The following is a 23,913-nucleotide window of genomic DNA, read 5'->3' on the forward strand; positions in this document are numbered from 1 at the left end:
CGAGTCACGTCAAGGCTGCATGACAGAAGGTCGAGTCACATCAGCGCTGCGTGACAGAAGGTCAAGTCAAGTCAGTGCTGCCTGACAGGAGGTCGAATCAGACTCTGTGACAGAAGATCGAGTTACGTCAAGACTCTGTCACGCAGCCTTGACGTGACTTGACCTTTGTTCACGCAGCCTTGACGTGACTTGACCTTCGTTTATGCAGCCTTGATGTGACTCGATCTTTGTTCGTGCAACCTTGACGTGACTCAACCTCCATCCACGCAGCCTTGATGTGACTCTGTGACAGAAGGTCGAGTCAGATCAGCACTGCCTGACAGGAGGTTGACTCACGTCAAGGCTGCGTGACAGAAGGTCGACTCACGTCAAGGCTGCGTAAACAAAGGTTGAATCACGTCAAAGCTGCGTGAACCAAGGTCGAGTCACGTCAGCGCTGCCTGACAGGAGGTCAAGTCACGTCAAGGCCGCGTGAACGAAGGTCAAATCACGTCAAGGCTGCATGAACTGAGGTCGAGTCACGTCAAGGCTGCGTGAATGGAGGTTGAGTCACGTCAGCTCTGCATGTTTACGCGATTTACGCGAGTCTGGACGTGACTCGACCTTCTGTCACGCAGTCTTGACGTGACTGGGCCTCCGTTTAGGCAGCGCTGACGTGACTCGACCTTCTGTCATGCAGCGCTGACATGACTCGACTTTCGTTCACGCAGCCTTGCCGTGACTCGACCTTCGTTCACGCAGCCTTGACGTGACTCGATCTTCGTTCACGCAGCCTTGACGTGACTTGATCTTCGTTTATGCAGCCTTGACGTGATTTGACCTTCGTTCATGCAACCTTGACGTGACTCGACCTCCATCCACGCAGCCTTGATGTGACTCGACCTTTGTTCACGCTGCGCTGACATGACTCGACCTTCTGTCACGCAGCCTAGACGTGACTCGACCTTCGTTTACACAGCCTTGACGTGACTCGACCTTCTGTCACGCAGTCTTGACGTGACTCGGCCTCCGTTTAGGCAGCGCTGACGTGACTCGACCTTCTGTCATGCAGCGCTGACATGACTCGACTTTTGTTCACGCAGCCTTGCCGTGACTCGACCTTCTGTCACGCAGCCTAGACGTGACTCGACCTTCGTTTACACAGCCTTGACGTGACTCGACCTTCGGTCACGCAGCCTTGACGTGACTTGATCTTCGTTTATGCAGCCTCGACGTGACTCGACCTTCGTTCATGCAACCTTGACGTGACTCGACCTCCATCCACGCAGCCTTGATGTGACTCGACCTTTGTTCACGCTGCGCTGACGTGACTTGACCTTCGTTTACACAGCCTTGACGTGACTCAACTTTCGTTTACGCGGTTAACGGGACTCAACCTCTGTTTAGGCAGCGCTGACGTGACTTGACCTTCTGTCATTCAGCGCTGACGTGACTGGACTTTTAATCACGCAGCCTTGACGTGACTGGACCTCCTGTCAGGCAGCGCTGACATGACTCGACCTTCTGTCACGCAGCCTTGACGTGACTCGACCTACTGTCACAGAGTCTTCATGTAACTCGATCTTCTGTCACAGAGTTTTAATGTGACTCGACCTCCTGTCAGGCATCACTGACAGGACTTCACCTTCTGTCACGCAGCGCTGACATGACTCGACTTTCGTTCACGCAGCCTTGCCGTGACTCGACCTTCGTTCACGCAGCCTTGACGTGACTCGACCTTCGTTCACGCAGCCTTGACGTGCCTTGATCTTCGTTCATGCAGCCTTGACGTGACTCAACCTTCGTTCACGCAACCTTGACGTGACTCGACCTTCGTTTACGCAGCCTTGACATGACTAGACCTCCATCCACGCAGCCTTGACGTGACTAGACCTTTGTTCAGACTGCGCTGACGTGACTTGACCCTCTGTCATGCAGCCTTGATGTGACTCGACCTTTGTTCACGCTGCGCTGACATGGCTCGACCTTCTGTCACGCAGCGCTGACATGACTCGACTTTCGTTCACGCAACCTTGCCGTGACTCGACCTTCGTTCACGCAGCCTTGACGTGACTCGACCTTCGTTCACGCAGCCTTGACGTGACTCGACCTTTGTTCACGCAACCTTGACGTGACTCGACCTTTGTTCACGCTGTGCTGACGTGACTCGACCTTCTGTCACGCAGCCTAGACGTGACTCGACCTTCTCTCATGCAGCCTTGACGTGACTGGACCTTTGTTCACACAGCCTTGACGTGACTCGACCTTCATTTACGCAGCCTTGACGTGACTCAACCTTCTGTCACAGAGTCTTGATGTAACTCGATCTTCTGTCACAGAGTTTTGATGTGACTCGACCTCCTGTCAGGCATCACTGACGTGACTTGACCTTCTGTCACGCAGCGCTGACATGACTCGACTTTCGTTCACGCAGCCTTGACGTGACTCGACCTTCGTTCACGCAGCCTTGACATGACTAGACCTCCATCCACGCAGCCTTGACGTGACTCGACCTTCGTTCACGCAGCCTTGACGTGACTCGACCTTCGTTCACGCAGCCTTGACGTGACTCGACCTTTGTTCACGCTGTGCTGACGTGACTCGACCTTCTGTCACGCAGCGCTGACATGACTCGACTTTCGTTCACGCAACCTTGCCGTGACTCGACCTTCGTTCACGCAGCCTTGACGTGACTCGACCTTCGTTCACGCAGCCTTGACGTGACTCGACCTTTGTTCACGCTGTGCTGACGTGACTCGACCTTCTGTCACGCAGCCTAGACGTGACTCGACCTTCTGTCATGCAGCCTTGACGTGACTCGACCTTCATTTACGCAGCCTTGACGTGACTCAACCTTCGTTCACGCGGTTGACGGGACTCAACCTCCGTTTAGGCAGCGCTGACGTGACTTTACCTTCTGTCATTCAGCGCTGACGTGACTGGACTTTTAATCACGCAGCCTTGACGTGACTGGACCTCCTGTCAGGCAGCGCTGACATGACTTGACCTTGGTTCACGCAGCTTTGACGTGATTGAACCTTTGTTCACGCAGTGCTGACATGACCCAACCTTCGTTCACGCAGTGCTGACATGACTTGATCTTCGTTCATGCAGTGCTGACATGACTTGACCTTTGTTCACGCAGCCTTGATGTGACTTGACCTTCTGTGTTGCTTTCAAACTATTAACTACTGGAAGTACACATTATTGTTTTTGCTCTTCATAACCTTCTATGTAGGACTGTAGTTGTGATGCTTCTGCTTATGGACTGATTGTTTCTGTCGAGTCAACCATAAGGACTACCTGGAAGCAAACATGCTTTAATGTTGCCTCAGTACAACAACAGTCGCTTGTCTAGACAGAAAGCTCAGCTCATGTTCACCTCTCGGTGCTCTCCTTCTTCCTGGAGTCTGCTGAAGGCTGATTTCTTTTGTTGCTCCTGGTGATGGTGATTGTAGATGCAGTATTCTATACTGCAGCTGTGTTGTGCTGTGCTACTAATTGACTCTGTGACACAGGAGTAAGCAGTAGCAGCTCAACCTCGGTTACCTTAATCCTGCACCAACTGTGGGCATTGAGTAACTTTGAGTAACCAAATAATTTCAATGTGTATAGTTTTTCTTGTTGATCGATGGTCATTATGGTTCCAAACCAGATCTAACTTTTCAAACAGGTAGACAGAGATTTGCCATTGTGGTCACACAGAACACTCTGTGTGAACTAATACATGATCCACTTGTGTTTCTTTGAAGAGCAGAGGACACTGCTACCCTAGATGCTGTGGGAGTCTCTCATAGAACTGCTCCAAGTTTCCACACAATAGACCGTATTGATTCGACACGTACCTAGCACAGGTTCACTGGAGCTGTGTGCTTCAAGTGGTCTCAGAATTTCTCTGAAACAGCAGAACAAGTGATACAGTATGTCCTTGTTGAAGCCTTGCATTCTGTGCACGGAACCTGCCCCAGGATTACGTGGAGGGATGCTGGTCTGTTAAGACTCAGTGATTAGGTTATTTCACACCACATGTGGATTAAACCTGGACTGACTTTGTTCATGTTCATCCCTCCATGTAAGTTAATGATGGCAAACTGTGCTGGTTCAGAGCAAGCATCACTGACGCTACCACCACCAGGGTTTTGAAATGTTTTTGTTAGACACACTGGATGAAGAACAAGATGAACTGTGTGGGTTGACCTAGAAACACGATTTCTTAAAGTTCACTCTGAACCACCTTCACATATGCAGCTTCCACAAAAAATCTTATTCATGTTAGCAGATCATCACCAGCTCATAACCCTTTATATTATTTTATAAGATGCATTCTTGTAGTTATCAGTATCAGCGAGTACATAACCATCACAGCAATAACTAGCAGAAATGATAATAATGTCCCATCTGGGACAATAATGCCATGTAAGGCTTGTTGACTGCTGGAGACTGTGTGTGTTAGAAACACTGTTTGAGCATGCAGCAGTGGGAGGTGAGGCATCAAACATGGTTTGTCTTTGTATCTGATACTTTTCCTCCATTAGAGTCACTGAGCAGAACCTACTGTACCACCAGGCCGTGGTTAAGTATTGTCTTGTACCATCTACATAGGTTATAGTCTCCTGCTTACTGACAGCATGAGACCCACGTCATTAGTTGAAGCTTTCATGTTTGTGTCCTGTGACAGAGGATCAGCTCTTTTTCTATCTTGTATATTTTGCAACACATGGAGGAGCAGTGCGTTCCCATCAGGGGCTGAAAAGAGCCTTTGTTTAGCCCTGAACACCTGGACAGTTAAGACTCTCTCGCCCTCCCTTTCTCTCTTGCTCTCTATCATTCCTTCTTTTCCTATCTGAATTGTTCTCTCCACTGTCTGTGTGTGTGTCCAACTGCAACAATGAAATCACGGACAAATGTGGGATTGTGCTTTAAGGGAAAGCAGCATCAGTCCAGGGGTCATGTTAGAGTTTAGCTCTGTAAAGATCTTACTACTATCCAAGCCTGGTGTCAAAGCTGTGGTTCATCTGGGTCACTTCTTAGGAGCATACTGAATAAACACCTTGACTCAGGTTGTTGTCACTAGAATATTTCATTATTATCTCATTGACCTAATCTGTTGACCTAATCTCTGGAGTTTCCTACTTATTTGCATGAGTCCTGGCCCATATTTTGCATTTCATGTTATTTCCCTGACCTATCTTGCAAAGGCCTCTTCTGTGGCTGTGCAACGCCACCCGAGCCCTCCACAGACATCCTATCCTCCCTCCCACTCGTTTTCTCTCTGGCCCTTTTCTCTTTCATTCGGTCCCTTTGAGTCTCTCTCATTATGAAGTGTTAGAAACTTGCTGAAGTGGGAAATGAGCTTGTGAACGCTCTTTGTCCTAATTAAACTTTGACATCAAGAGTGACAAGAAGCAACGAAGGGGAAACAATAGCAGATTTTGTGCAGGTGCAGTCTGGAGCAAGCAACAAGCTTTGTCCTCAAGAACAAAACATTTGTTTCCATGTGTTCTGCTTTGTTCAACTTCACCAGGTCCAGGTGCAAAACAGAACTTTGCAATAAGAGCAGGCTGCACATGTACTGTAGACAGCTTCTAGTGCCATGTGACAGGTGTCATCTTATGACAGGTGGTTACAGGAACACAACATCCTCCATATATCCATCTTAAACAAGGCAGTTTCTCAGAAGAACAATAGCTTTTAAAGGTGAAGATTCCATTCAGATACGAGCCCTTGATTTTTGATCGGGGTGGAGCCCGGCAGTCCTCAGCTGCTGGAGGGAGAGAGGGAGGCAGGAACTCCACATTCTCACATAAAGCAAGTGGATGGGCTGACAGCCGACCCCACCAGTGAGCCACAATGGCACAGAACGGAGTAGCCGGAGGTTTGCCTTCTCCTCAGCCTGTAAAGATCCAGGAGATCAAATGCACCAAGGTGAGGCAGCTGCACAAAGTTAAGACCTTTACTTTCAATGTGTTTTTGTAACTTGGCATAAAGCAACGACCAAAGCTATTCTATCTACAGATCTTTTTTAACAATGAGTGGCACACATCCAGCACAGGGAAGACATTTCCAACGTTCAACCCAGCCACAGGTTCAAAGATCTGTGATGTGGAGGAAGCAGACCAAGTAAGAACCTGTCTCTTTCAGCTTCATTACTCGGTGGACGTCTACTGCCATAGGAACAAGTCTTTGACCCGACCACACAGCAACGTTTCCTGCCGGTGTTTTATGAAACACTGTTGCGTCACCGTCTGCCTTGTTTTGTGAAGGAGGACGTGGACAAGGCAGTGCAGGCGGCCAAAGTGGCCAAGCAGCGAGGTTCTCCATGGCAGAGGATGGAGTCATCCGGCCGCGGGCGGCTGCTGTACAGGCTGGCTGACCTGATGGAGAGAGACCGGCTCCTGCTGGCGGTGGGCTTACTTTGATTTATTAGACTCTCAGATGCTTTCCCACAGCAGGTTGTGATTCTCAAGCAGCTTATCTTTGCTGACAGACTGTAGTTTTACACAACATTTAAAAGAGTGGTGCCAGTTTTCTGTATATCTTAGACTCTGGAGACTCTGGACACAGGGAAGCCCTTTCTGCAGTCTTTCTTCATCGACCTTGAGGGCAGCATCAAAACCCTACGTTACTATGCAGGCTGGGCAGACAAGGTTCAAGGCAGGAGTCTAGCTATAGGTGAGTTGAACAAAGGAAACCTCCTCATTAGTGAGAAGTGACTGTGTCCGGTCTGCCTTGTCTCTGGCTGTGGGTGGTGTTTTAATTAGCCTCTTAACTCTTCCCCATCCTGTCAGATTCTATTTTGCATTTTCTCTGACTCTGCAGGGCAAGAGATAGACAAAACATGCAGACAACAAGCTCCCGTTAGATCCTAAAACTGTGATGAGAGATGAAGAAGGAAATGGCAGAACAAAAGAAAGAGTAGGATGCTGAGATAGGAATCAGGAAGATTAACTGCGGCCTCAGCCAGTGATGAGTCTTGAGTGTGTCTTTGTGTGATTTAGTGGCCAGAAATGGTCAAAGTACAACATTAAAATTAGAACCTTAACTTACACACAACTAAAAAAAGTTTTTCTTAACTGAAACAGAGTAAAGCCCAGCTCACATATTAATGCGTGGTGTCATTTACACATCAGACGTGTAAATAAGGTGTTAAAAACTTGCTGCGGAGGGTTATAGGCTGGATGCAGTATTGTGACTCATAGTGATGCTTTAATGTTCTTTGTAAACTCTGTTAAACTGAACAGATCATGCTCAGTGAGGCCTGTAGGATACATGTGTGGCGTTTTGGTTTTTCTAGTGTACAACGTCTTGGTTCCCATCATGCTATGCTTCTTAAGGTACTAGAGTCAGACTGATGTTGGTAATGGAAAAACGCCAGATGAAGCATGGTGCAAGTTCAGTGAAGTGACTTTGACAAGTAGATCCTTAGTTGATAATCGCACTTTGTGTCCCACCTTGAACGTGGCCATGGGTCAAACAAGAAGAGCTTCTATCTTTAGGCTGCCTGACTCCCCTTCACTGGCTGTATAACTGGACAAACAACAGGTACAAGCAGGAAGGCGGTTTTGCATTAGTCCTTTCAGTAGATAAGAACAAGCACCAGTCCTATTATTCCTGTACTGATCATTCAAGTCAAGTGGTACTATACCTAGTTTCAGCTCTTGGCCAGTGGCGCCAGTCCTCCAGGCCTAGTGGAACCAGAAAGTGGAGCAGAGCAAGCCTTTAGCTTTGACTAGTCCTCTGTTAGTGGAACTAAAAAAACTCTTTCTTTCTTTGTTTTTCCAGATGAGACCTTTGTGTGTTTGACTAAACACAATCCTGTTGGAGTATGTGGAGCCATCATTCCTGTAAGTCCAAGCTGATCTGCTCCAGTAGACACATCTGCTCATTCTCCTGTAATAAAATCTCTTCTTAATACATTTGCAGACAAGCAGTGCATAAAATGTCCTTTTCACATTGTAGATGCAAAACTACTGCCTGAAGCTACAGATGAGCCACCAACGCTGACTTCAAGGACCATCTTTTATCATCTTTGTTTCTTTGTCTGTAACAGTGGAACTTCCCCCTCCTGATGCTCACTTGGAAGCTGGCACCAGCCTTGAGCTGTGGGAACACAGTGGTCATCAAACCAGCTGAGCAGACCCCCCTCACAGCTCTTCACCTGGGATCCCTCATCATAGAGGTAGGGGCCAACCTAATAGAGTGACTGGTTCCAGCTCAACAGCTAAACTCAGCTTGAACTGTTTTTTATTTCTTGAGTTCGTTCATTGAATGCAGACATCCCACCTCCCATGGACCTGTATATCCCAACTCTTCCAGTAGAAATCTCCCAGGTTCCATTTACAGGCAGAGGCGCTAGAGGGCTGTTGTTGTTGCTGAGTGAGGAAGAGGCCTTGGACCAGCCCTTGGTGGCATCCTGTGGAGTGTTCTGAGGACCAGACCAGAGCAGGAGGCTGGATGAAGAGCTCTGGTCCAGGGCTTTTAGATGATAAACATTCAGCATACACGGGGGCAGATGGGACAAGAACCAAGACCTCTGCATCTGAGGTTGTTGTTCTCGACTCGAACAGGGAGATTGTGTTCACCAGGTTGGAGAGCAACATTTGCCCCAAGCAATTCAAGTATCTATAGATCTTTTTTACAAGAGTCAGAAGCCCCAGTCTTCACAGCTGCTTCAGGAGACGTCAGCAGCAGAGTCCTTAGCCTTTGTCACACCCTCTCAGTTACTGCTCATTTCCTGGGATGAACAGGAACCTAAGCCGTGTGTTCTCAGCTCACCACTAGGTGTCATTCATCCTCCCCCTGAGGTTTTGGGTGTGTGTCATGCGTTAGTCTTTTTCTCCCACTTTCAGTTTGATTTGACACTGAAAGTGTCACTGAAAGTCACGTAAATTGGACCGTTCATCACTCATTGGTGTCCAGCCAGGTTCTAGATTGGCTATAATGATTGTTGAAACACAGCAGATGTTTCTCACACCATCAGCAGATTTAGGGACATGTGCCACACTGGCCATCTACCATCACAATATATTGCTCCAGGTAGTGTCATATTGTTGTACCTGCTGCAAGCTCATTTAGGAAATGTAGAAACACAAGCACTCTCCTTAGCGTCACTAACAAGTTCTGCATACCTGTAGTTTCTCCAGTCCGTACTAACAAACACATCATCACATGATGCAAAACAATGGCAGCTTGCATTAAAGTGTTACCCCTTAATCCCTGCACTAACTTCCTCCATGTTGCCCTTTAAGGCAGGTTTGCCTCCTGGAGTTGTGAACATTGTCCCAGGGTTTGGTCCCACGGCAGGAGCAGCCATTGCCAGCCACAGGGATGTGGACAAGGTGGCCTTTACTGGCTCTACAGAGGTATGTGTGTTTCTGTCAGAGCAAACATTTGAACTTAAAAAGCCAATGTTTGCCTTTATACAGGGAACTTTATAATCTAATGAGTTGAAGAGTTGACAGTTACTTCCTCATTTTCTGTTCTTTATTAGTCACTTGTATTTAGTTCCAGTAAACCTTGGTGTGCATCTTTAGGTCCCCTTGTCACATACCTCAGTCAGATTGTGTTTCATCTCACCTGGTCACGTTCCAGCATAATTGGCTGTTTGTGCTGATGCTGGACTGGTTTCTGGTCCTTTCCCTGGCAAACACTCTTACTTAGATTCCCAAATCCTCCCAGGTGGATTCTTTCCCATTTATTGTGATCCTGTCGTAAAGATAAGATTTGTTCTCAGTCATTCGCTTTGTCTTTCTAAACATAAATATAATTGTTTTCTCTCCCCGCTTTGACCCTTGTCAGCTGCGTTCGGGTCTGTGTCCTACTTGCTCTAACCTGCCAGCAGCTCCCACTATGAGGAGTTCACACACAAGCCAGCCACGACTGAGCTCAAATGTGTCTGTAGGCTTGTACTGCTTTCACAGGTACCTGGTGAATTAAGCCGAAGGTCTTGAGTCCATTGGAGCAGCCTAGACAGGGTCAGCTGCATCTATTCAGTTTGGTGGACAGGTCTAATAGAATAATAGAATTTTGATACACACATCCTTTTAGATGATGGTTCTCCTTTGTAGGACTTTGTATTAATAAAACAAGAGCTAACAACAAGAAAAAAATTAGTATTTTATTGCCATTTTCACACTTGGTACAATGTCACAATGAGATTGGTCTTCTGCATTTAAACCATCCCCTGGGGGAGCACGCAACGCACCGTCACAGTGCTCTGGTGGACCTTTCACGTCCCAAGCCAAGGCTCTACCAGCTGAGCTACCAAGCCACCAGCCAATAATGTGTCCCGTCATTTGTGCAGGTAGGCCAGCTGATCAAAGAAGCGGCAGCCAGAAGTAACCTGAAGAGAGTAACTTTGGAACTGGGTGGGAAGAACCCCTGCATCGTGTTCGCAGACTGTGACTGTGAGTGAATAATGTCTGGGACGCCATGCAGAAGAGACCATTTAATAAAGATAAATGATATATTAAATATAGTAAAGGTAGAATTTCCCCATTGTGGGATAGTGGTATTGTATCGTATGTGTATCGTAATATGATTTCCTAGCCTTCTTACAAAAATTCAAACAGTTTCAGTATCTTCTGATTTAGGATTTCTGTTGTCCACGGGATCAAACATCATTGCCTCTGACCCTTGACTACAGCTTTGTCTGCAGGGTTTATGTTCACACCGCCTCCCTTTTTTCCTCCTCTTTAACCCACAGTTCTCAATCCTGAGCTCCAGCCTTTCTTGAGACCGGCTCATACATCCATGGTCCTTGCATGTTCATGGTCTGAGGCGGTGGTCATATTAAATGTGCGCAGTGAACAGTGCTTCTTGTTTTTAATGCTGTCTTCCTGTGTCTACAGTGCAGCTGGCTGTCAAAGAAACCCAACACGGAGCTTTCTACAACCAGGGTCAGTGCTGCACCGCAGCATCACGTGTCTACGTGGAGGAAAGCATTTATGAAGAGTTTGTGCACTGCAGCATCGAAAGTGCCAAGAAGATAGTCATAGGAGACCCGCTGGATCCCCAGACATCACACGGGCCACAGGTAGCATCAGATGCTTAACCACACCTGACTTCATACAACAAGTACTAATTTGAAGAATCAATGGAGGGTTGTGGCCTGTTGGGGTAACGTGTATACTGTAAAGACAGAGACCACAGAGCAAATGAGTCTAGGTGTGTTTGGTTATATTTTCAGTATCACAGAAGTTTAATAAATGATGCAGGGGTTCACTTTTGCAGTATATTCAAATGGGTTATTACAAAAGATATTCTTCTTACTGTATATTCCCTCTGATCTTGACAGATTGACCATCAGCAATTTGACAAAATCATGAGCTTCATAGAAAGTGGGAAGCAAGAAGGAGCCAAACTGGAGTATGGTGGAGCAGCTGTTGGCGAGAGGGGCCTCTTTATTCAACCCACCATCTTCTCCGGAGTCAAAGACCATATGCGCATTGCGAAGGAAGAGGTGACACCTTGGTTCATTACACATGAAACTAACAGGCAGTTAGAATAAACACCTATAGTAACAGACAGGCAGGAGTCCCCACGTCTCCACGTTAAGGTTGATCAGAACCCAGGAAGGTTCCTCTGCAGGCCACCATAGCGCATGGACAGTTCCCATCAGTGGCTGGATGATGGGGATTCAGGTGAGGTTGCAGGAGTTAGGTGTCTGTCAGTAGGCAGACACTGGTCTCCAGCTCCTTCTGGCTGTGACTAATGGACTGAGACCAACAGGCAAAACCTAGCGGACGACAAGTTCCAGTTATACATGTGTTTCATATTCATGTTGTCAAAGGATTGTAGGGTTGAATGAGAAACTCCTTCTCTTCCAGATATTTGGTCCAGTGCAGTGTATACTCAGCTTCAAGAGTCAGGAGGAGGCCATTGAGAGAGCAAACTGCTCAGAGTACGGCCTGGTGTCAGCTGTCTTTACCACAAGCCTGGACAAAGCGCTGTCTGTGTCTGCTTCCCTCGAGACCGGCACCGTGTGGTAAGTCCACGGCCACTGTCCTGACTCTACAGGAAACACACCATCAACATTACTGAATTACTGAATAGATAGAAAGGATTTATTTCATGATGATGTTCTTTACTACCTTGGATCCTGCTTAGCTTGATGCTTGATGTCTGTGGATTCATGCTGAGCCTGGTTTCCTGTTTCCATGTGCTGATCACTGTCTCTGTTTTGTTCAAGGATTAACTGCTATAATGCTCTTCATGCTCAGGCACCCTTTGGAGGGTACAAGATGTCTGGTAATGGAAGAGAACTGTAAGAATCACTACTGTGTCTTCACATCTTATGTGTTCACTGTTTACGGCCTAACCGCCTTCATGTGCTGTCTCTGCAGTGGAGAGTATGCGCTGGCTGAGTACTCAGAAGTGAAGGCAGTGACTATTAAACTGAGCCAAACCCTGTGATGAGAACTGAGAGGAGCCACTTTTCTGTACTTCCTTTCATGTGACGCCATGACACAATATTCTTTACCCACGTAATATCTCTGTTTTCATGCTCATGACCAGGATCGCTTGATCTCAATCTGTCCAGTAAAGACTAGCCACTTAAATAGTTTCACTCGTAGCCAGAGTATTTATATGTTAGATTTAAGTTAATGCCTCTGGCTTTTACAAATGAGCCCAGCTCACAGAAGTAGTAATTAGAGAAATTGGAGAGAGAGAGAGAGAATATATAGAGAGAGAGATATAGATATTAGATATATAGATATATAGATAGATAGATAGATAGAGAGAGATAGATATATAATATAGAGAGATAATTATATATATATATACAGATATATACAGATATACAGTTATATATATAACTGTGCGCTAATTCTTGGAACAATACTGTTTTCTTGTCATGTTTTGTTTGTATTTGTGTATTATTCAATAAAATGGTGGGTAAACAGTTCAACTGCGAAATGGAACTTAGAAATGATTATATTGTTCACTTCTCTACATTTTCATTCTTTATTCTTTATTTGTGCAATAATATCTGTTTGCGTGCACACATATACCATAATCATTATACATGCACAATACAGTATATTAACTCTTTGTTTTATTTTATTCTTTATTAATCATTCAATGAACATTTAGACAAATTTTGCTGCTGCTGTTGTCTCCTTTTGGAAGCTTATGCATAGCCAGCACCTTGTCAGGATTGTTTACCTGGATATGTTATATACTGCTATTATATCATATAGCTTGAATCAATATCATGTTTTCTCGTTGCTGCTGAAGCATCTTGACTTGACTTTCCAGACTCCCTGGCTTTTTCTTATTCTAGGCTTTATTGTGAAAGGTACCGGAAGTTCCTCTGTTATCCAGCTCGATTCACAGCGTGCGTCACGTTGGAACGTTCGTTCTTTGGAACCAGGAAGTCCAGTTACTGTAACAGCCGTCTCAGATTCTGTACTTGCTGTACTTGTACTTGAAGTTAAAAGCGTTTGATGCTCGCTGACCTGTCAACCATGCGGTGAGTTAAAGATTAACTTAAGCAAACCATTTGGTTGAGTCCTGAAACTTTCTGCGCAGCTTATGTTGGAGGTGGAACGTGACGTTGTTGCTGCAGGTCAACGCAACAGCACCAACGCGTAAACATCACATGTGTCGTATTTGTACTGTACAGAACCAGTTTACGTTCTTCCCATTTTCATGTTGTTAAAAGGTGCCAAACTTCGTATTCACGAGAATAAAGTGTGCACGAATTAATGAATGAAGCATAATTGGATAGTAGAAGTCTATTTGTACGCCTTTAAAGACAGATGTGGAACCTGCACAGACAATTTGATTCGCCAGGACCAGCTTAACTGTAACTGTAACTGTAACTTTATTTGTTTAGCACGTTAAAAACAACTGAATTAAAGTGCTGTACAAATAAAATCGTAAAATGCATGCCTTAAAAAACATATAAATGAATATACATTAAGACAAGAGAAAATAATAATAAAAACAAATGAAAAAGCGGACAGATAAAATAATGCCAACTCAACTGTGTTAAAAGCCATTCAGAACAAGATGGTTTTAAGAAGATATTTAAATATAGGCAGGGATGAGGCCTGTTTCATGTGAAAAGGCGTTCCAGGGCTTTGGAGCTGCCGCTACAAAGGCCCTGTCCCCTCTGACCTTACATTTAGTTTTCAGTACACACAGGTCAGCTGCTCTGAGTGACCATGATGGAACATTTAAAAACAAATAAAAGAAGTTTAAAATCCTGAAATTCTAAAATGATCCTAAAATCTACATCTTAAAATGCACAGGCAGCCAATGAAGTGAGGATAAAATAAGGGAATGATGCAGAGTGAGATGCAGCAGCATTTTAAACAGGTTAAAAACAAAGAGCCTCCAAAATGTTTTTTTACCCACCATCATGAAGGATTCATTTCTAAGCACCCGCACCTCCTTATTAAGTAGACACTTAGACAATCGTTATTCACTTAACCTCTTATAATAGAAAGGTAACACTCTGTAGTTTCTTCTCAGGAACTTGAACATGGCTAGTTGTTGCTGGGGAAACCCCATACATGGGGCTTTTCTGGCTTACTTGGGCTGGATATGGCCTCCATCCGCTTTGCTTTCAGTTATAGCCTATAGAAGGCCGTCCCTCTCCTGATTGAGTTGGCTGTCCCTCTCCAGGGTGAGGAGGCCGTCCGTCTCCTGGGTGATGTGGCCTTCCCTCTGCTGATTGATTTGGCAGTCCCTCTCCTGGGTGAGGAGGCCGTCCCTCTCCTGATTGAGCTGGCTGTCCCTCTCCTGATTGAGCTGGCAGACCCTCTCCTGGGTGAGGGGGCCGTCCGTCTCCTGGGTGAGGGGGCCGTCCCTCTCCTGATTGAGTTGGCCGTTCTTCTCCTGGGTGAGGGGGCCGTCCCTCTGCTGATTGAGTTGGCTGTCCCTCTCCTGGGTGATGGGGCCGTCCGTCTCCTGGGTGAGGGGGCCGTCCTCTCCTGATTCAGTTGGCTGTCCCTCTCCTGGGTGAGGGGGCTGTCCCTCTCCTGATTGAGCTGGCCCTCCCTCTCCTGGGTGAGGGGGCCGTCCGTCTCCTGGGTGAGGGGGCCGTCCCTCTCCTGATTGAGTTGGCCGTCCCTCTCCTGATTGAGTTGGCCGTTCTTCTCCTGGGTGAGGGGGCCGTCTCTCTCCTGATTCAGTTAGCTGTCCCTCTCCTGGGTGAGGAGGCCGTCCGTCTCCTGGGTGAGGAGGCCGTCCGTCTCCTGGGTGAGGAGGCTGTCCCTCTCCTGGGTGAGGAGGCTGTCCCTCTGCTGATTGAGTTGGCCATCACCCTCTCCTGGGTGAGTTGGCCGTCCGTCTCCTGGGTGAGTTGGCTGTCCCTCTCCTGGGTGAGGAGGCCGTCCGTCTCCTGGGTGAGTTGGCTGTCCCTCTCCTGGGTGAGGGGGCCGTCCGTCTCCTGGGTGAGGGGGCCGTCCCTCTCCTGATTGAGTTGGCCGTCCCTCTCCTGATGAGTTGGCCGTTCTTCTCCTGGGTGAGGTGGCCGTCTCTCTCCTGAGTGAGTTGGCTGTCCCTCTCCTGGGTGAGGAGGCCGTCCGTCTCCTGGGTGAGGAGGCTGTCCCTCTCCTGGGTGAGGAGGCTGTCCCTCTGCTGATTGAGTTGGCCGTCACCCTCTCCGGGTGAGTTGGCCGTCCCTCTCCTGGGTGAGGAGGCCGTCCGTCTCCTGGGTGATGTGGCCGTCCCTCTGCTGATTGATTTGGCAGTCCTCTCCTGGGTGAGGAGGCCGTCCGTCTGCTGATTGAGTTGGCTGTCCCTCTCCTGGGTGAGGAGGCCGTCCCTCTCCTGATTGAGCTGGCTGTCCCTCTCCTGATTGAGCTGGCAGACCCTCTCCTGGGTGAGGGGGCCGTCCGTCTCCTGGGTGAGGGGGCCGTCCCTCTCCTGATTGAGTTGGCCGTTCTTCTCCTGGGTGAGGGGGGCCGTCCCTCTGCTGATTGAGTTGGCTGTCCCTCTCCTGGGTGATGGGGCCGTCCGTCTCCTGGGTGAGGGGGCCGTCCCTCTCCTGATTCAGTTGGCTGTCCCTCTCCTGGGTGAGGGGGCTGTCCTCTCCTGATTGAGCTGGCCCTCCCTCTCCTGGGTGAGGGGGCCGTCCGTCTCCTGGGTGAGGTGGCCGTCCCTCTCCTGATTGAGTTGGCCGTCCCTCTCCTGATTGAGTTGGCCGTTCTTCTCCTGGGTGAGGGGGGTCTCTCTCCTGATTCAGTTAGCTGTCCCTTTCCTGGGTGAGGAGGGCCGCGTTCCTGGGTGAGGAGGCCGTCCGTCTCCTGGGTGAGTTGGCCGTCCCTCTCCTGGGTGAGGAGGCCGTCCGTCTCCTGGGTGAGTTGGCTGTCTCTCTGGGTGAGGGGGCCGTCCGTCTCCTGGGTGAGGGGGCCGTCCCTCTCCTGATTGAGTTGGCCGTTCTTCTCCTGGGTGAGGGGGGAGTGTCTCCTGGGTGAGGGGGCCGTCCCTCTCCTGATTCAGGTGGCTGTCCCTCTCCTGGGTGAGGGGGCTGTCCCTCTCCTGATTGAGCTGGCCCTCCCTCTCCTGGGTGAGGGGGCCGTCCGTCTCCTGGGTGAGGGGGCCGTCCCTCTCCTGATTGAGTTGGCCGTCCCTCTCCTGATTGAGTTGGCCGTTCTTCTCCTGGGTGAGGGGGCCGTCTCTCTCCTGATTCAGTTAGCTGTCCCTTTCCTGGGTGAGGAGGCCGTCCGTCTCCTGGGTGAGGAGGCCGTCCGTCTCCTGGGTGAGGAGGCTGTCCCTCTCCTGGGTGAGGAGGCTGTCCCTCTGCTGATTGAGTTGGCCATCACCCTCTCCTGGGTGAGTTGGCCGTCCGTCTCCTGGGTGAGTTGGCTGTCCTCTCCTGGGTGAGGAGGCCGTCCGTCTCCTGGGTGAGTTGGCTGTCCCTCTCCTGGGTGAGGGGGCCGTCCGTCTCCTGGGTGAGGGGGCCGTCCCTCTCCTGATTGAGTTGGCCATCCTCTCCTGATTGAGTTGGCCGTTCTTCTCCTGGGTGAGGGGGCCGTCTCTCTCCTGATTGAGTTAGCTGTCCCTCTCCTGGGTGAGGAGGCCGTCCGTCTCCTGGGTGAGGAGGCTGTCCCTCTCCTGGGTGAGGAGGCTGTCCCTCTGCTGATTGAGTTGGCCGTCACCCTCTCCTGGGTGAGTTGGCCGTCCCTCTCCTGGGTGAGGAGGCCGTCCGTCTCCTGGGTGATGTGGCCGTCCCTCTGCTGATTGATTTGGCAGTCCCTCTCCTGGGTGAGGAGGCCGTCCGTCTGCTGATTGAGTTGGCTGTCCCTCTCCTGGGTGAGGAGGCCGTCCCTCTCCTGATTGAGCTGGCTGTCCCTCTCCTGATTGAGCTGGCAGACCCTCTCCTGGGTGAGGGGGCCGTCCGTCTCCTGGGTGAGGGGGCCGTCCCTCTCCTGATTGAGTTGGCCGTTCTTCTCCTGGGTGAGGGGGCCGTCCCTCTGCTGATTGAGTTGGCTGTCCCTCTCCTGGGTGATGGGCCGTCCGTCTCCTGGGTGAGGGGGCCGTCCCTCTCCTGCTTCAGTTGGCTGTCCCTCTCCTGGTGAGGGGGCTGTCCCTCTCCTGATTGAGCTGGCCGTCCCTCTCCTGGGTGAGGGGGCCGTCCGTCTCCTGGGTGAGGGGGCCGTCCCTCTCCTGATTGAGTTGGCCGTCCCTCTCCTGATTGAGTTGGCCGTTCTTCTCCTGGGTGAGGGGGCCGTCTCTTCCTGATTCAGTTAGCTGTCCCTTTCCTGGGTGAGGAGGCCGTCCGTCTCCTGGGTGAGGAGGCCGTCCGTCTCCTGGGTGAGGAGGCTGTCCCTCTCCTGGGTGAGGAGGCTGTCCCTCTGCTGATTGAGTTGGCCATCACCCTCTCCTGGGTGAGTTGGCCGTCCCTCTCCTGGGTGAGGAGGCCGTCCGTCTCCTGGGTGAGTTGGCTGTCCCTCTCCTGGTGAGGGGGCCGTCCGTCTCCTGGGTGAGGGGGCCGTCCCTCTCCTGATTGAGTTGGCCGTCCCTCTCCTGATTGAGTGGCCGTTCTTCTCCTGGGTGAGGGGGCCGTCTCTCTCCTGATTGAGTTAGCTGTCCCTCTCCTGGGTGAGGAGGCCGTCCGTCTCCTGGGTGAGGAGGCTGTCCCTCTCCTGGGTGAGGAGGCTGTCCCTCTGCTGATTGAGTTGGCCGTCACCCTCTCCTGGGTGAGTTGGCCGTCCCTCTCCTGGGTGAGGAGGCCGTCCGTCTCCTGGGTGAGGAGGCTGTCCCTCTGCTGATTGAGTTGGCAGTCCCTCTGCTGATTGAGTTGGCCGTCCCTCTGCTGATTGAGTTGGCTGTCCCTCTCCTGGGTGAGGGGGCCGTCCGTCTCCTGACTGAGTTGGCTGTCCCTCTCCTGGGTGAGGGGGCCGTCCGTCTCCTGGGTGAGGGGGCCGTCCCTCTCCTGATTGAGTTGGCCGTCCCTCTCCTGATTGAGTTGGCCGTTCTTCTCCTGGGTGAGGGGGCCGTCTCTCTCCTGATTGAGTTAGCTGTCCCTCTCCTGGGTGAGGAGGCCGTCCGTCTCCTGGGTGAGGAGGCTGTCCCTCTCCTGGGTGAGGAGGCTGTCCCTCTGCTGATTGAGTTGGCCGTCACCCTCTCCTGGGTGAGTTGGCCGTCCCTCTCCTGGGTGAGGAGGCCGTCCGTCTCCTGGGTGATGTGGCCGTCCCTCTGCTGATTGATTTGGCAGTCCCTCTCCTGGGTGAGGAGGCCGTCCGTCTGCTGATTGAGTTGGCTGTCCCTCTCCTGGGTGAGGAGGCCGTCCCTCTCCTGATTGAGCTGGCTGTCCCTCTCCTGATTGAGCTGGCAGACCCTCTCCTGGGTGAGGGGGCCGTCCGTCTCCTGGGTGAGGGGGCCGTCCCTCTCCTGATTGAGTTGGCCGTTCTTCTCCTGGGTGAGGGGGCCGTCCCTCTGCTGATTGAGTTGGCTGTCCCTCTCCTGGGTGATGGGGCCGTCCGTCTCCTGGGTGAGGGGGCCGTCCCTCTCCTGATTCAGTTGGCTGTCCCTCTCCTGGGTGAGGGGGCTGTCCCTCTCCTGATTGAGCTGGCCCTCCCTCTCCTGGGTGAGGGGGCCGTCCGTCTCCTGGGTGAGGGGGCCGTCCCTCTCCTGATTGAGTTGGCCGTCCCTCTCCTGATTGAGTTGGCCGTTCTTCTCCTGGGTGAGGGGGCCGTCTCTCTCCTGATTCAGTTAGCTGTCCCTTTCCTGGGTGAGGAGGCCGTCCGTCTCCTGGGTGAGGAGGCCGTCCGTCTCCTGGGTGAGTTGGCCGTCCCTCTCCTGGGTGAGGAGGCCGTCCGTCTCCTGGGTGAGTTGGCTGTCCCTCTCCTGGGTGAGGGGGCCGTCCGTCTCCTGGGTGAGGGGGCCGTCCCTCTCCTGATTGAGTTGGCCGTTCTTCTCCTGGGTGAGGGGGCCGTCCGTCTCCTGGGTGAGGGGGCCGTCCCTCTCCTGATTCAGTTGGCTGTCCCTCTCCTGGGTGAGGGGGCTGTCCCTCTCCTGATTGAGCTGGCCCTCCCTCTCCTGGGTGAGGGGGCCGTCCGTCTCCTGGGTGAGGGGGCCGTCCCTCTCCTGATTGAGTTGGCCGTCCCTCTCCTGATTGAGTTGGCCGTTCTTCTCCTGGGTGAGGGGGCCGTCTCTCTCCTGATTCAGTTAGCTGTCCCTTTCCTGGGTGAGGAGGCCGTCCGTCTCCTGGGTGAGGAGGCCGTCCGTCTCCTGGGTGAGGAGGCTGTCCCTCTCCTGGGTGAGGAGGCTGTCCCTCTGCTGATTGAGTTGGCCATCACCCTCTCCTGGGTGAGTTGGCCGTCCGTCTCCTGGGTGAGTTGGCTGTCCCTCTCCTGGGTGAGGAGGCCGTCCGTCTCCTGGGTGAGTTGGCTGTCCCTCTCCTGGGTGAGGGGGCCGTCCGTCTCCTGGGTGAGGGGGCCGTCCCTCTCCTGATTGAGTTGGCCATCCCTCTCCTGATTGAGTTGGCCGTTCTTCTCCTGGGTGAGGGGGCCGTCTCTCTCCTGATTGAGTTAGCTGTCCCTCTCCTGGGTGAGGAGGCCGTCCGTCTCCTGGGTGAGGAGGCTGTCCCTCTCCTGGGTGAGGAGGCTGTCCCTCTGCTGATTGAGTTGGCCGTCACCCTCTCCTGGGTGAGTTGGCCGTCCCTCTCCTGGGTGAGGAGGCCGTCCGTCTCCTGGGTGATGTGGCCGTCCCTCTGCTGATTGATTTGGCAGTCCCTCTCCTGGGTGAGGAGGCCGTCCGTCTGCTGATTGAGTTGGCTGTCCCTCTCCTGGGTGAGGAGGCCGTCCCTCTCCTGATTGAGCTGGCTGTCCCTCTCCTGATTGAGCTGGCAGACCCTCTCCTGGGTGAGGGGGCCGTCCGTCTCCTGGGTGAGGGGGCCGTCCCTCTCCTGATTGAGTTGGCCGTTCTTCTCCTGGGTGAGGGGGCCGTCCCTCTGCTGATTGAGTTGGCTGTCCCTCTCCTGGGTGATGGGGCCGTCCGTCTCCTGGGTGAGGGGGCCGTCCCTCTCCTGATTCAGTTGGCTGTCCCTCTCCTGGGTGAGGGGGCTGTCCCTCTCCTGATTGAGCTGGCCCTCCCTCTCCTGGGTGAGGGGGCCGTCCGTCTCCTGGGTGAGGGGGCCGTCCCTCTCCTGATTGAGTTGGCCGTCCCTCTCCTGATTGAGTTGGCCGTTCTTCTCCTGGGTGAGGGGGCCGTCTCTCTCCTGATTCAGTTAGCTGTCCCTTTCCTGGGTGAGGAGGCCGTCCGTCTCCTGGGTGAGGAGGCCGTCCGTCTCCTGGGTGAGGAGGCTGTCCCTCTCCTGGGTGAGGAGGCTGTCCCTCTGCTGATTGAGTTGGCCATCACCCTCTCCTGGGTGAGTTGGCCGTCCCTCTCCTGGGTGAGGAGGCCGTCCGTCTCCTGGGTGAGTTGGCTGTCCCTCTCCTGGGTGAGGGGGCCGTCCGTCTCCTGGGTGAGGGGGCCGTCCCTCTCCTGATTGAGTTGGCCGTCCCTCTCCTGATTGAGTTGGCCGTTCTTCTCCTGGGTGAGGGGGCCGTCTCTCTCCTGATTGAGTTAGCTGTCCCTCTCCTGGGTGAGGAGGCCGTCCGTCTCCTGGGTGAGGAGGCTGTCCCTCTCCTGGGTGAGGAGGCTGTCCCTCTGCTGATTGAGTTGGCCGTCACCCTCTCCTGGGTGAGTTGGCCGTCCCTCTCCTGGGTGAGGAGGCCGTCCGTCTCCTGGGTGAGGAGGCTGTCCCTCTGCTGATTGAGTTGGCAGTCCCTCTGCTGATTGAGTTGGCCGTCCCTCTGCTGATTGAGTTGGCTGTCCCTCTCCTGGGTGAGGGGGCCGTCCGTCTCCTGACTGAGCTGGCTGTCCCTCTCCTGGGTGAGGGGGCCGTCCGTCTCCTGGGTGAGGGGGCCATCCCTCTCCTGATTGAGTTGGCCGTTCTTCTCCTGGGTGAGGGGGCCGTCCGTCTCCTGGGTGAGGAGGCCGTCCGTCTCCTGGGTGAGGAGGCTGTCCCTCTGCTGATTGAGTTGGCAGTCCCTCTGCTGATTGAGTTGGCCGTCCCTCTGCTGATTGAGTTGGCTGTCACCCTCTCCTGGGTGAGGGGGCCGTCCGTCTCCTGGGTGAGGAGGCCGTCCGTCTCCTGGGTGAGGAGGCTGTCCCTCTGCTGATTGAGTTGGCAGTCCCTCTGCTGATTGAGTTGGCCGTCCCTCTGCTGATTGAGTTGGCTGTCACCCTCTCCTAGGTGAGGGGGCCGTCCCTCTGCTGATTGAGTTGGCTGTCCCTCTCCTGGTTGAGGGGGCCGTCCGTCTCCTGGGTGAGGGGGCCGTCCCTCTCCTGATTGAGTTGGCCGTCCATCTTCTGGGTGAGGAGGCCATCCCTCTTCTGGGTGAGGGGGTCGTTCCTCTCCTGATTGAGTTGGCCGTTCTTCTCCTGGGTGAGGGGGCCGTCCGTCTCCTGATTGAGTTGGCTGTCCCTCTCCTGGGTGAGTTGGCCTTCCCTCTCCTGGTTGAGGGGGCCGTCCGTCTCCTGGGTGAGTTGGCCGTCCCTCTCCTGGGTGAGGGGACCGTCCCTCTCCTGATTGAGTTGGCCGTCCGTCTTCTGGGTGAGGGGGCCATCCCTCTTCTGGGTGAGGGGGTCGTCCCTCTCCTGATTGAGTTGGCCGTTCTTCTCCTGGGTGAGGGGGCTCTTTCATCAACCAGTCCCAGCCAGATTTGAGGGGCCAGCAGTTAGCTGTAACTTGTGTCTGTCTGTATTTAATGGCTCATCTTCGTTACTGTACAGGGACACGTGAATCCAGCCTTCCCCCTGAAGTGTCTCTGGCAGTTGTTAAACAGTGACTCCAGCAGAAATGTCCTACTGGTCTGTTGGCCTTTCCCAGGATCCTGGAGAAACTCTTACCAACATGGACCAACAAAGCCGTGAGTGTTTTTTTCTAAATAAACATATGCCAGTAAAATGCCTGAGTTGTTTGTGGCCTTTAGACTTTAAAAGATGTGACTAGAAACTGAAGGACATTTTAAATTTAGTAAAAAGAGAAGTGAAACCATAATAGAACCACAAGCCTTGTCTGTTAGTCTGGTTAAACATGTCAGTGAGTCTAGGCTCACTAAACACTGCAGCAGCTTGTAACAGTGTAGTTACAGATAGGATAAGATAACATAAGATAAGATACGACTTTATTGATCTCACAATGGGGAAATTCCTGTGTTTAAGCAGCATGACAATGGGAAACAACAGTAATAACTACACTGTGCAACCATATTAATAGTGCAAAGAAAACAACAACAACAATTTGCCACTTGTAAACATACTTCTAATAACACACATTTCTTCTACATACAGCAGTGAAAAAAAAAACTTGTGCAGGAACAGGCATTATAGCAGGCATTATATGCCCTACATGGTAGGTCTAGTTTCACTGTCCCCACATGAAAATGTCAGATATGTTTTGTCGTGTCCTCCCTTTGTTTGACTTTCTGATTGATGTCTCTCACGTTTAAGCAGTTTCTTGTCAAGTAAACACATAGTAAGACACATTCTTCTGTAACCAGTTCATCAGGTCCAGTTTCACTTGATATAAGCTTCAAGTCAATCTACACTTGTATTTATATCTGGTAGTTACTAAATGTCATGTCCCAAGAACTGTTTTACCATCCTGGTGTTGTGTGTATCCTATAGTAAGGTACTGGTTCCATTTCTTGTGTTTATTAACACTTGTTGTTGTATTCACATTCTATTAATGTCTTCACTTTAGTGCTTGTTGGAAAGCTTTATTATCATTAAATCTGGTAATACTGAATGTTCTCTTTTTTAATGGGTATTTCTTTTTAAAAACCAATGGCTTTGAGTGATGCCGGACTACCTGCAGCCACAGTCCAGTGCTCTGTGCACAAATCCACTCAGCTGTATTTTATGCCTTCTTTACTAAGATGACCCAGTTCTGGGCAAGTCTAGCTACAGTAGCAGACTTTAGTCTATTGGCAATTACAGTGTGTTCAACCTGCACCAGACGGTTTCTGATTCCTCCTGAAGGATAAATATGATTTAAATTGCCAAGTTTGTCTTTTCTGTCTGTGTTTTCAGGAGCTATGGAGGAAATGGGAGCAAAGGCTTCATCGGCAGAGGGCATGAGGTCAGCAGCGGTTCCTTTTCCCACTCTGGAAAACATCCAGGCCACATATGAAGCAGGAGAGACGGACACTGCCAAAGAGCTGATCAAACAAGCCTGCTGCGTGGAGTGCAGCGCAGGCATGCCCCCCATCGAAGGGGTGAGTATGTCTCCTGACTGCACTGCACAGTGGCTTATGGCAACTACGTTGTGTTTGTGCAGGACTGCCAACTTGTAGACCTTTTAACTGTTTGACTCAAGGCACTTCACATGTTAAGGTTTATATTATTACATATAATATTACTATATTTTACGAAAACTCTAGAAATCTCAAGCTTTTTAATTGAGAAAACAATCAATAAACTTAGGAC

General features: G+C 51.2%; 2 protein-coding genes across 4 annotated transcripts in view; both read left to right on the forward strand.

The window, feature by feature from the left end:
• The first annotated feature begins 626 nt into the window (after window positions 1–626).
• On the forward strand, window positions 627–12,619 carry aldh1a3 (aldehyde dehydrogenase 1 family, member A3). Its single transcript, XM_029145050.3, has 13 exons — window positions 627–5,904; window positions 5,995–6,099; window positions 6,243–6,383; window positions 6,522–6,651; window positions 7,762–7,823; window positions 8,030–8,158; window positions 9,228–9,341; window positions 10,283–10,385; window positions 10,830–11,014; window positions 11,276–11,440; window positions 11,808–11,965; window positions 12,170–12,244; window positions 12,324–12,619. The coding sequence occupies exons 1-13, from the start codon at window positions 5,830–5,832 to the stop codon at window positions 12,391–12,393; spliced, it is 1,512 nt and encodes a 503-aa protein (XP_029000883.1). The 5' UTR covers window positions 627–5,829; the 3' UTR covers window positions 12,394–12,619.
• Window positions 12,620–12,933: 314 nt separating this feature from the next.
• Window positions 12,934–23,913, forward strand: part of lrrk1 (leucine-rich repeat kinase 1) — a 51,957-nt gene continuing 40,977 nt past the window's right edge. The window contains exons 1-3 of one of the 3 annotated variants that reach the window (XM_055507470.1): window positions 12,934–13,453; window positions 22,216–22,352; window positions 23,518–23,702. In XM_055507470.1, the coding sequence (XP_055363445.1) occupies window positions 22,283–22,352; window positions 23,518–23,702 (255 nt within the window). In that variant the 5' untranslated portion in view covers window positions 12,934–13,453; window positions 22,216–22,282. The remainder of the gene's footprint in view (window positions 13,454–22,215; window positions 22,353–23,517; window positions 23,703–23,913) is intronic. The other 2 variants (XM_055507469.1, XM_029143710.3) reach the window with 2 other exon arrangements.

Source organism: Betta splendens, chromosome 3, assembly GCF_900634795.4.
Source record: "Betta splendens chromosome 3, fBetSpl5.4, whole genome shotgun sequence".
NCBI classification, from domain to species: Eukaryota; Metazoa; Chordata; class Actinopteri; order Anabantiformes; family Osphronemidae; genus Betta; species Betta splendens.

What these genes read in the sequence shown, in the direction of transcription:
- aldh1a3 (XM_029145050.3), top strand. Translation starts at nt 5,830, where the DNA reads ATGGCACAGAACGGAGTAGCCGGAGGTTTGCCTTCTCCTCAGCCTGTA. An exon ending in AGACATCACACGGGCCACAG is followed by an intron (nt 11,015 to 11,275) that starts GTAGCATCAGAT and finishes TGATCTTGACAG; the next exon opens with ATTGACCATCAGCAATTTGA. An exon ending in CTCGAGACCGGCACCGTGTG is followed by an intron (nt 11,966 to 12,169) that starts GTAAGTCCACGG and finishes GTTTTGTTCAAG; the next exon opens with GATTAACTGCTATAATGCTC.